Below are 12,693 nucleotides of genomic sequence, written 5' to 3'. Positions count from 1 at the left end.
GAGTTCAACTTTTTCTCATGACTCCCTCTAAAGTTTTCAGATAATTACTTATTGAATAATACACGCAACCTTTTGTAGATTCATGATATCAAAGTAAATGGGAACATTTCCAAAAAAGAGAAGCTTCCCAAAAGACAGAACCTTTCCAATTGAACTAAAAGAAAGAGCAATTAACCTAGCCAATTGAATTTGGGTATAGCAATTAGGCTTTGTGGCAAAACAGGATTACAAACATACACTATGCAGCACGCTAACAGTCCATTGAGTGATAAAAAACACTGCTTGGTTTTAGACATCACTCACTAAAGTGAAACTGTCAATGGTGAACTTAAAACACACAAAATTGTAATACATACCTTGAAGTCCTTTCGTAGAAGGTAGATATAGAGCCCGTCAAGTGGGCTAAAACTGCTTTAATTGCTGAAGCCAGGGATAAGTGATTGAAGATACTGGACAGAATGTTGACAATACCAACTCCAATGGATACCAAGCCCGCTGTTGGTGTTTCAAATTGAAATTCATTGGAACTTAGTTCATGAAAAGCATCTGTGATTTTCACTAAAAGTTTGAGCAGTGAAGTTAGATTTCCTAGAGGTTCCTGTTTCTTCGTTAGCCAGTGGGTAGGAGTGTGAGGTGCTAAGAGAGAACACAATTGATAGATTGAGCCATTCACGGTAATAACAAATGCAAATAATACAAGTGGCCTTCCAAATTTAGTATTCTTAAACTGTTTGAAAACATTGTGGGGAATCTTTCCAATCAAGCAGAAAAACATCAGTCCTAGAAAATAAAAAATTAAAAAGGTCTTTTTCACAGGACCCCTAGTTAAATAGTAAAACCATATTGGCCAACAATATTACGGAGACCTCAAATTAACAAGACCAATGGTAATTCAGAGACATGTTTTTAAAGATCAAACTATTATTTCTACTGTGAATTTAGCGTCTAGTTAGGACAGCATCTTATTCTGAATCTATGTTGGCTAAAGTTTGAATGTGACTGTCTAAAAGACACAATCTATGGCAATGAATTCCATAGATTCACCACACTCTAGCTGAAGAAGTTTGTCCTTACTTCCACTCTAAAGGGTATTCCCTTTACCCTCAGGCTGCACCCTCAGGTCCTAGTCTCTCCTACCAATGGAAACATCTTCCAAACATCCACTCAGTCCAGACCATTCAGTATTCTGAAAGTTTCAATTAGAGCCCCCTCATCCTTCTAAACCCCATCAAGTATGGACCCAGAGTCCACAAACGTTCCTCATATGTTAAGCTTGAGATTAATCAAAATTATCCTGAAATCTGAAGTGAAGTACATAGATTGAAAATGGACAGAAAATTAGATTTATTAGAATTGTTAATAGGCACAAAGATGAGTTGCCTCTTCTAGTTTCACATATTAGTTGCATTTGGAATAAATGGGTAAGTAAAATTCTTCAGGGATTCACCTTACCTCGACCTCCCGAAGCACAGGGAAACTTGCTTGGATTACATCTAATTTCCAAATATATTACACCACAATTCTCTCCATTTACAACAATGCATATGGTAGTGCAGTTAAAGATAAGAAAGTAGGATACTTACAGTTTGGTTTTTGCTGAAACTTTGAGAACTGAGAGAAATCAACACAGTCAATCATCACATTCAGAACATGAACGATGGCATCCAATGTGGATAAGTTCTGAAGAAAGGAGAGAAAAATCCTCAATTAAACTATTCTTCACTTAGTTGTGATATATTGATTGCACAAGAATGCTCAAGATTTCAATTATCCATCCAGAAATTTACTAGCCTCCCACCATGCTACTTTTACTTCCATAATTAGCAAATAGTACATTTTATTAGCTGATTATACTCAACAATCAGCTACTATTCACATCCCTCGGTCATTGATTATAGAATCATAGAGATGTAAAGCACAGAAACAGACCCTTTAGTCCAACTCGCCCATACCAACCAGATATCCTCACCTAATCTAGTCCCATTTGCCAGCACTTGGCCCATATCCCTCCAAACCCTTCCTATTCATGTACCCATCCAGGTGCCTTTTACATGCTGACAGCTCATTCCATACGCACACCACACTCTCAAGTCTCTTTTAAATTTTTCCCCTCTTACTCTAAATTATGCCCTCTAGTTCTGGACTCCCGTAGCCCAGGGAAAAATACCTTGTCTGTTTACCCTATCCATGCCCCTCATGATTTGATAAATTTAAGATTACCACAGCCCAGCCTATTCAGCCTCTCCCTGTAGCTCAAATCAAATCCTCTGAAACAACATCCTTGTAAATTTTTCTGAACCCATTCATAGCAGTAGTAATATAGATTTACTATTTTTACACTTTTTGCCACTTTGCTTCCCCTCAGCTGTCTTCAAAGATTGAAAAGTCTAGTTTTTCCCAGCTTTCCTTCATAAATTACATAACAGTTTGGAGTTATAATTCTGCCCAAACTACCTTGAACGCATTTCCACTGGATCAGGAGAAAGTACTGAAATTAGCATTGTTGCCTAACTGCAAACCATATGGAGTCAAAGCATGACATATCCCAAAAAGGTAGAATACTTAGGTTATGTAGACTGTTTTGCTGTTTGCCTGATGGAGCTGATAGAGGTGGTTAATGAAAGATGCATTATTTTCCTACATTTTACCACTAATTTCAACCTTCTATTATTACAGCAAATTACCCAATTATCTTAAATTCGACGATTAAAAAGGTATATTACACCTGCACATTTGGTATATCTTGTTCTTGGGATTCATGCTTCCAAACTATTAATTACAGCTAACCTGGAAGTTGGTTAGGGTTAAAAGCACAGAGCTCTTAAAAGAGCCGTTTCCTAGAGTCTATTTCAGAGCAATTTAAAACCAGATAAGAAGCTGAGAAGTTGGACTGCAGACAACAAATGAAAAGAGTAATTGTTTCCAGACTGAAGATAGCACTCAATCATCATAGACAAATCAGTTCTACCTGTTGTATAAATAACTACTTACAGATAAGGTAGCATCATCCAATGCTGATAAGATTTTGGCACTTAATTCCTCACAGCAAATGTTGGCTTCTGCTGTTGCCACAAGAGCTGCGCAGCGTGCAAATGTTTTATACAACTCAGCCCACGTTCTCAGTAGTGACTTCATTGTAGACTGAAGGACAGAAGAGAAACAAAAAACAATTATATAACTATAAAATTCATTCCACAAAAATTACACCCATGACGTTTTCTCATATGGTGGCTTTAACCATTAAAAAATTCTTAAAGCGCATCTGTACAGCTTACAGAAGTTACCAGTTCCATAGTGATTATAGTTGCAACTATTTCTGCTTAACTGGCCAGACACACATACCATTCTATAATCCTCACTGCCTTTTCAAATCTTTCTCCTCTCGCCTTAAAAATATCCAGAAGGTCACCCTCAACCTCCTATGCTCCAGCCCTGGCCTGTCAGAGTCCGAGATGTACAGCACGGAAACAGACCCTTCGGTCCAACCAGTCTATGCTGACCAGATATCCCAACCCAATCTATTCCCACCTGCCAGCACTCGACCCATATCCCTCCAAGCCCTTCCTATTCATATACCCATCCAAATGCCTCTTAAATGTTGCAATTGTACTAGCCTCCACCACTTCCTCTGGCAGCTCATTCCATACACATACCACCCTCTGTGTGAAAAAGTTGCCCCTTAAGTCTCTTTCCCCTCTCACCCTAAACCTATGCCCTCTAGTTCTGGATTCCCCGACCCCAGGGAAAAGACTTTACCTATTTATCCTATCCATGCCCTTCATAATTTTGTAAACCTCTCAGCCTCCGATGCTCCAAGGAAAACAGCCCCAGCCTGTTCAGCCTCTCCCTATAGCTCAAATCCTCCAACCCTGGCAACATCCTTGTAAATCTTTTCTGAACCCTTTCATGTTTCACAACACCTTTCCAATAGGAAGATCAGAATTGGATGCAATATTCCAACACTGATCTAACCAATGTCTTGTACAGCCACAACATGATCTCACAACTCCTGTACTCAGTACTCTGACCAATAAAGGAAAGCATACCAAACGCCTTCTTCACTATCCTATCTACCTGCGACTCCACTTTCAAGGAGCTATGAACCTGCAGTCCAAGGTCTCTTTGTTCATCAACACTCCCAAGGACCTTACCATTAAGTGTATAAATCCTGCTAAGATTTGCTTTCCCAAAATGCAGCACCTCTCATTTATCTGAATTAAACTCCATCTGCCATTTCTCGGCCCATCTGATCAAGATCCTGTTGTAATCTGAGGTAACCTTCTTCGCTGTCCACTACACCTCCAATTTTGGTGTCATCTCTCCTGGCAACTCGAACACTCTATACACCTGGCAGCATTCTGGTAAATCTTTTCTGAACCCGCTTTAGTTTAATAATATTTTTCCTATAACAGGGTGACCAGAACTGCACACCTTACTCCAGAAGAGGTCTGTACAACTCAACATGAGATCTGAACTCTTTTATTCAAAGGTCTGAGCAATGAAGTCAAGCGTGCTAAACACCTTCTTAACCACCCTGTCTACCGGTGACGCATATTTCAAAAAACTATGTACCTGAACTCCTAGGTCTCTGTTCTATGATACTACCCAGGGCGGTACCATTAATTGTACAAGTCCTGTCCTTGTTTGTTTACCAAAATGCAATACTTTGCACTTGTCCAAGTTAAATTCCATCTGCCACTCAACCCAACTGGTCAAGATCATATTCTATTAGGCTGCTTAATTATTTGCTATAATTGGCACTAATCATTAGTGACTTATGCACTTGAATACTTAAATCCTTTTACACATCAGAATTGTGCAGTCATTCTCAATTCAAGTAAATACTCTACTTTTACTTCTCCTGCCAAAAAGTGAACAATTTCATATTTTCCTACATTATACATCATGTACAGACTCACCTAAACTATATCCGTCGCCATATTCGGTTCCTGCTCACAAGATACTTTTAAAAAAAGCTAAAAATTTGCAGATGGTGCAAAGATAAATGATCATGTCTTATTAAATTTAAACAGTTTAATACATACTACCTCTTAAATCATAGTGTCCTCTTTTCAAGGATTTATTGAGTGATAGAACTGCTTGGTTCTGGTTTTAATCTTGCAAAATGTTTTTGTCAGTCCCTCGACATATTTTATTATTGGAGACCAGAATTGTACATTATCAAACTAAACTACATGCTTTTGTCTTGAATATTATGGTTACCTGTGGAAAATTCTGCATTGAGAACAAATGATTTATGGGTAGCATCAATGCAATGTATAAAGCACTGAAATTATGCTCAAGTGCATCCCCTTGATTTACTTCATTGGTCTAAAGAAACAAAGAACAACATAAATCTCAATTTCGCAATTAAAACATTGACACAATATCTTAAGTTTAAGAGTGTAGAGATTGATGAATGTCCTATGTACATTTGAACAGCCTAGAGAATAGTAATTTTGTGAATTACAAAAAACAAGAATGGAATGGGGAAGAAAGATTCTAGTTTATAATCATCATACCTGGGTTACCTGATCAATCAATGGATTAACAACAATGCTCCACATTCGCCAAAGGTGCTCCTTGTTTATGACCAGTGTTGCAGATTGGTTAATAACATTTAAAACAGACTCACTGAATGCTAATGAACATGTGGGACCAGACAGTCCATATTCAACAAGTGTCTCGAGGATCATAAAAAACCTGAATTAAAGATTAAAAATAAAAATCAGTCAGCATAGGTACTTGTAGAAACATTCCAATGCATTATAAATTTCCCAGCAACCAATTGCAGTTCACTGAGAAATTATTTGTAATCTTGCTACAACCTCCATACTAGATACACAACTCTAGCATTGTCTCCCAAAACAGTTTTGAAAAATCCACAAGAAAAGTCACATGTAGTGTTTAGCAAAATAGGGCATTAGATTAATTCAGTCTAAAAAGCCCACAACACCATTTCTAAACTCCAGTGAATTAAGTACATTACCCTATAAGGCAACTCCTAATTCCAGGAATCAGTCTAACGAACATTCCTTGAAATGCTTGCAGTGCTAAGTATTGCTTCTACAAAAAAAAGGACCAAAATCCAGTACAATTGCGGTGAGATTTCCTGACTGGCATATTCTACTCTCTTTGCAATAAGAGACAGAATTTCCGTAACTTAAGTTTGATATACAGTGGTGCCTCGGAATCAGACTTTAACTCGTTCCAGGAGGCTGTTCGGATTGCGAAAAATTCGGATTCCGAAACTATTTTCCCCATAAGAAATAATGGAAAGTGAATTAATCCATTTTGGATCCAAAAAAAAAAACATTTTCAAGACACTTTTAACTCAACTGTCATTCGCACTGACTTCCTCTTATTCTTATTTGCTTCACTACTCTTCTTGGGTGCCATGGTGAATGCACAAGGGTGATAATTTAAAATAAAACCCAGCACAAATCAAGATGAAAACAGGAGGTAAAGTAGTGATGGACACACGAGAGATGCTTTCACGACTACTTCCCGGGACGAACCGAACAAACAACGTGCGACCTGAATGGTACGTGGTATTCGGATTCTGAAAACGTATTCGGATTTTAGGGCAAAAGTTTCTCAAAATAATTGTTCGGATTCAAATTTGTTCGAACAATAGGGCGTTTGGATTCCAGGAGCCTACCCTGACTGACTCCTGCAATGATTTCCTGAGACTGAGATAATCGACTTCTGATGACCACAACCATCTTCCTCTTTTGCGGGATATATTCCAATCAGTTGAGAAGTTTCCTCCGGATTCTAACTGACTTCAGTTTTGCGAGGGCTCCTTGATGCCAAAGTTGCCTTGAGATCAAGAGCAGATTCTCTCAAAATTAGAAATCATACAACACCAGGTTATAGTTCAACTTGCTTATTTGGAAGCATTAGCTTTTGGAGTGCTGCTCCTTCAACCACCTGATGAAGGAGCAGTGCTCTGAAAGCTAGTGCTGCCAAATAAACCTGTTGGATTATAACCTGGTGTTGTGGGATTTTTAACTTTGTACACCACAGTCCAACACTGGCATCTCCAAATCAGATATTGAGTAATGGTTGACTAAATACTAAGAATCAAGCAAATGTATATTCAGATAATGAACAAGAACCAGCAATTCAGTTTCTTTTGAAAAGTGGGGAAAGAAAAGGCAGCTACCAAACATGATACCTAGAAAATAAAAATCCTCATGTATTAAATGAAAGTCAAGATAAAAAAGGTACATGGTACTTCAAACATATTTAGGAAACAGGTGAGAGATAAATCCTTTAGGTATTGGTAGTAAAGTGCAAAGACACACCTTTCTTCAACCACACAATCTTCCAGTAAACTGTTGTGAAACAGCAGTATGATCAAGAAGAGTGCAGGAGTACCCTGAAATTACAATACAATTTTGATTAAATTAAGTGTCTAAGAGATCGGAACAGCAACATTAGATTCCTTAATTTCTAATAGTGTTAAATAAAATAAATTATAAGACCACTGACACAAAACTGCAACGGTAGGGATAAACAGTTATACTTGTTGTATATTTCATGCCAATCACCATGCCCACATACAGGCAAGTCAACTACAAATATTGCTGCTGAAAAGGTTTTTGTTTGCACTCACCCTGACAACTCAAGAACTAACATTTAGACTATATGAGGAGTACAGTGATTAGTAAACAAATGATGTGACGTGTAGAGAAGAATGACATGGAGAATGACTGAAAGTTACCTGCCAAGAAGTGTTACACGACACGGGGTAAAGACTCCTGCTTAATTTAAAGCAGCAGATTTGTCCCATGCAGTAATCTGTGAAAATTTGAAGGCCGAGAACTATTTAAAGTAAAAAATTAACTTTTTTTTTAAAAAAGTATGATAGAATAATTAAGTAACAACTATTTACAACTCTTTCCTTTCCTATTTTTTACCTACCCCTTCCACAATAGTAGATCAATAAAACTCAATTAGAATTTAGAAAACAAAACTTGTTATCACAAAATCACGGTGCGATTAGCACTGCTGCCTCACAGGGCCAAGGACCAGGGTTTAATTCCTCAGGTGACTGTCTGTGTGGAGTTTGCACACACTCCCAGTGTCTGCGTGGGTTTCCTCCGGGTGCTCCAGTTTCCTCCCACATCCCAAAAGATGTGAAGGTTAGGCGGATTACCCAGAGTGTTCAGGGATGTGTAGGTTTGGTAAGTCAGGGATAAACGTAAGGGAATGGGTCTGGATGGGTTACTCTTCAGAGTGTCGGTGTGGACTTGTTGGGCCAAAGGGCCTGTTGCCACAGTGTAGTGAATCTAATTTAAAAATCTAATAAAACCAGCCAGCTTTCAGTTTTCTCTGTATTCCTGTCTTTTCTTCGTGGGGATTTTGCTTCACAGGTTACTGATTAATGAAGTTACTTTTAAAGAGAGCTATTTTCCAGACAATCTCTATATGCTGGTAGCTTGGCAGTTCTCCTCCCAACTGTTCAATTTTCCCCGGTCTTACACCCCCAAAACATTGGATTGTGACACTGTCTTTTAAGATGGTCAATATATTAAATTCAAAGTGCATTGGAGATTTTTTTGGGATATAATTTAAACTGACCGGCCTAATTCGAATTGGTTGTCGTTTCCTAGCAACCAGCTACCCTAGCTACTCCAAGCAGCTGGAGCACAAGTGACATTGTATCTTATAGAGAACACTTGGTGTTATCACTGCTAGTTTTTAACTCTCAAAAAAAAGGTACAGTACACCCAGATCTTCATAACCTCACCACTTAAGAAAAAAAAAATGAACCATCATAATGCAAAGATGGCTTCATTTTTTTTCCAGACACATTACCCTAACATACGGATAACTTTAATACAAGTTCACCTTAACTTTCAGTGAAATCCGCAATATCGCATCTGCCATTTCATTCTTACAAACTGCAACATGTATGATTTTTAAAATTTAAAGTCTGTAACATAAAATTCCAGCAAAATAATCTCATTATCTTTAAAGCGTTCTAAGAATGTAAGCAGTTGTGACTTGTGTACACAACAGTCTCCAACATTCTTTATTACATGCTCATTAAAATGTTGTAAGGCCAGTACCAAACTCAATAGTTCCTTTTCGATTGCGGAATATTTCCTCTAGTGGACGTTGATCTTCTTTGAATAGTAACCAACTGGCAGTTCAATCCCATCCTCATCTTCCTGCAGGAGTACAGTTCCAACTCCAATGTCACTGGCAACTTTAAAAGGTTTTGAAAGATTGGTTGCAGCTAAAACTGGTTTAGTGGCTAATATGGCTTTCAAGTAGTCGAATGCCTCCTGGCATGGTTCTGTCCACCGAAACTTTGTGTTCTTCTTCAGCAAATCGATTAACGGTGCCACTGCACTGCTGAAGTTTGGAACAAACTTCTGATAGAATCCACCAAGTCCTAAGAATCGAAACACCTTTTTCTTCAAGGTTGGGAGTGGAAATTCCTCAATGGCCTTAGTCTTTGTGTTCCGTGGGATCAACCTCCCATGACCAATGTTATCACCTCTGCTTTCGAAAATTCTATTTTATTTAAGTTTATCACCAGTTTTGCATCTCGTAGTCATTCAAAGAGCTTTGCCAATTGCACCAGATGATCTTTCCAGGACTTAAAGATCACTACATCGTCCAAATAGACTGCAGTTTGTTAACCTAGCCACAACTCTTGTTCATATGTCTTTGGAATGTAGCAGGTGCGCTCTTCATTCCAAGTGCATCACTTTAAACTGATATAGCCTATTAGATGTAACAAACACAGAAATGTCTTTCGCCGTCTCTGACAAAGACACCTGGCAGTAACCACGTATTAAGTCTAACTCGTGATGCAACTGGCTTGTTGACTTTCTAAGTACAGTACTCCAATCTAGGAAGTGGATACACGTCCGATTTTGTAACAGCGTTGACCTTCCGATAATCTAGCCAGAATCGTTGAGTCCCATCCACTTTGGGAACTAAGATGACAAGCGAACTCCACTCGCTCTGGCTTGGTTCGATTATGCCCTCTACCTCCTTTTGGATCTGTCTGACTTTGACAGGATTAAGCCGATAGGGATGTTGTTTTATCAGAGCAGTATTCCCTACGCCTATTTCATGTACAATAGCATTAGTCCTCCCAATCTGATTCTTACATATGTCCTTACACTGCAGTAGTAAATCTTTCAACTGCATTCTATGCTCCTGAGACAGATAGGTTACTAACCTATCCCACTCAAGGACTTCATTTTTAAATCTATTTTGGGGCACATCAAAATCCACATCATCTGGATTTGATTCCTCACTCTGTGGGGTAGTAACTAATACTGGTTTCTCCAGTTCTTTCTCTCCAGTATAATTTGGTTTCAACATGTTCACATGACAAGCAGATACCTTTTTTCTCTATTTGGCATCTTTACTAGATAGTTCACCTGACTCAACATTTTCTCAATCTGATAGGGATAAATAAACCTAGCTTTGAAGGGATCTCCTATCACACGTCATTCCCTCGGGGAAAATGTCAGAGTCTCAGAGCCAACTGCCACTTGCTTCATTCTACACCGTGCCCTCTTTAGCTAACTCACCTACTCACCCTCACCTCTGATACATCATCAAAGTGTGAAATCTCAGAGTTTGGTCCTGTCAATTCTTTAATTTCAAAGGGTCTCTCACTTCATGACCGAATATTAACTCAAAGGGAATGAACTGAGTAGATTCATTTGGGGCATCTTGAACGGCAAACAATACAAATATGATACCTTTATCCCAATCATTTGGGTAGTCCTGACAGTATGCTCTCAACACGGTTTTCAAAGTCTGAGGCCACCTTTCTAAAGCTCCCTAGGATTCAGGATGACATGCACTGGATTTGAAGTGTTGTATACCAAAGCTATCCTTAACTTCTTTAAACAGCCGAGCAATAAAATTTGACCCTTGATCTTACTGAATCTCTCTGGGTAGCCTATATCATGTGAAGAAAGCTATTAACTCCATACCCAGCCCCTGCCTAGGTTGTGCACTCTCCTCTGCTCTTCTTGGTGTCTCTTCTACTATCTTCACTAAGTACACTTGCTTAGCTTCTTTTACCATGTTTTCCCACAGCACCTTTATTTAAATGGCTAACACTGTGACTTGACATGTCCCACTTTACCACAGTGGAAACACCTGAGGCCTTTCACCTCCTTTCCACCTTCTTGGACTTCTGTTTCATCCTGTGGTAAACTCTTACCAGTGTTCTCTACTCTTGGTTTCATGGTGTCCCATCTCCCCTTCTCCCAGTTTCTATCCCTCACAGGACGAAATGCTGGCTGGAAGCTCATCTTATGCACCAACATGTACTCATCTGCTAATTCTGCTGCCCTTCTCTTTCTGAATTTTTTGTTCCTCTGTGAATTCTTACCATCTCTGGAAGTGAGCTTTTAAAACTCCTTCAGCAGAATAATCTCTCAGAGCCTCAAAGGTCCGATCTATTTTCATAGCATGCACCCATCGATCAAAATGAATGATTAATTCTTTCGAACTCAAACTAAGCCTGACCTGGTTCCTCCTTTGAGTTTCTGAACTGCTGTCTATATGCTTCTGGTACCAATTCATAAGCACTTTAAAATAGCCCATTTAACCTCCACAATCTCTTGATCCCTCATCTGACAGTACAGCAAATACCTCACTAACACTGCTTCCCAGTTTAGTCTGAACTAGCATTACCTATAAATCCTTGGACCACTCCATCTGCCTAGACAATTTTTCAAATGAAATAAAGAAGGCTTCAACATCTTTCTCAAAAGGTGGCAGAGTTTTGGCATATAGCACTATCCTTCTCTTTTAATCTCCATCCTGTTAACTTGACTTTGCTGACTAAGTCGCAAATTCTCAAATTCAAATTCTCTTTGTCTCTCCTTTTCTTCTCTCTCTCTTTGCTCAGTTAAGAACTTTCTCTCTCTCTTTGCTCAGTTAAGAACTTTCTCTCTCTCTTAGTTTATCTTCAAATTACAATTGAGGAAGATGGAGTTAAAGTTTTTCTACCTCAACTGTACTTATCTGTTTCTCTACACACCTAAGTAATTGTGAGAGGTAATTTCGGTTTAAACTTTAAGATGTGCCTGGACCACGGACTGGTCTATAATAAAAGACAAAACTTTTGTTTCTTTTCTAGAACATTTTATATACTCAAAAGTAGAATAGTTTAAATTGTGCAGAATGCTGACAATTTGTGAGCGATAGTAAAATCAAGCAGGCTCTTGATTGATGAAGCCATTAACACAGCAGGGAAGGATGAGTCCTTGTCTGATAAGACTGCTAGCACAGACAGAGAAGAATAAGTCTTTGACTGATAAGACTACAGGGTGAGAAAAACAACAACTTTAGAGACTCTGAAGACATTTGTTGCAGACTTTGTGATAAGGGTACAAATCGAAGAATAATGATGTTTTTAAGAATGTGAACCTCATGGCTTGTTAGAGCCAAGGAGGGGAGGGACTTGTGCTGTATATAATGGGAGACTTTGTAAGCCTCAGCGCGCCTTTTCTTTAAGGGTGCCCGACTCTGCAGACTTGACTTGTTAATAAAACTTTGTTTTCCTGAATTTGTCTAGAGCGATTATTGAGAAGCGATTTTCGTTTCTAACAGTAATTGAGTAACCCCCTTATAATTTCAGCTTTGCTTTTGTCCTTGATTAAACCCAAATCTAATTTATTTGCTAATTCTAAAGATATG

General features: G+C 38.6%; 1 protein-coding gene across 7 annotated transcripts in view; it reads right to left on the bottom strand.

Moving 5' to 3' along the window:
- rif1 (replication timing regulatory factor 1) overlaps positions 1-12,693 on the bottom strand; it is a 97,066-nt gene that overhangs the window by 38,331 nt on the left and 46,042 nt on the right. For all 7 annotated transcript variants that reach the window (XM_087989272.1, XM_087989268.1, XM_087989269.1 and 4 more), the window contains exons 17-22: positions 7,311-7,384; positions 5,523-5,703; positions 5,224-5,331; positions 2,992-3,141; positions 1,584-1,680; positions 357-636 (exon numbers count right to left, since the gene is read on the bottom strand). In XM_087989272.1, coding sequence (XP_087845398.1) covers positions 357-636; positions 1,584-1,680; positions 2,992-3,141; positions 5,224-5,331; positions 5,523-5,703; positions 7,311-7,384 — 890 coding nt within the window. The remainder of the gene's footprint in view (positions 1-356; positions 637-1,583; positions 1,681-2,991; positions 3,142-5,223; positions 5,332-5,522; positions 5,704-7,310; positions 7,385-12,693) is intronic.

Source organism: Chiloscyllium plagiosum, unplaced genomic scaffold, assembly GCF_037043375.1.
Source record: "Chiloscyllium plagiosum isolate Xiang-an unplaced genomic scaffold, Cpla_swu_hap1 HiC_scaffold_7, whole genome shotgun sequence".
NCBI lineage: Eukaryota > Metazoa > Chordata > Chondrichthyes > Orectolobiformes > Hemiscylliidae > Chiloscyllium > Chiloscyllium plagiosum.
The sequence above is the reverse complement of the archived record's forward strand: the minus strand, read 5'-3'. Positions and strand labels throughout refer to the sequence as shown.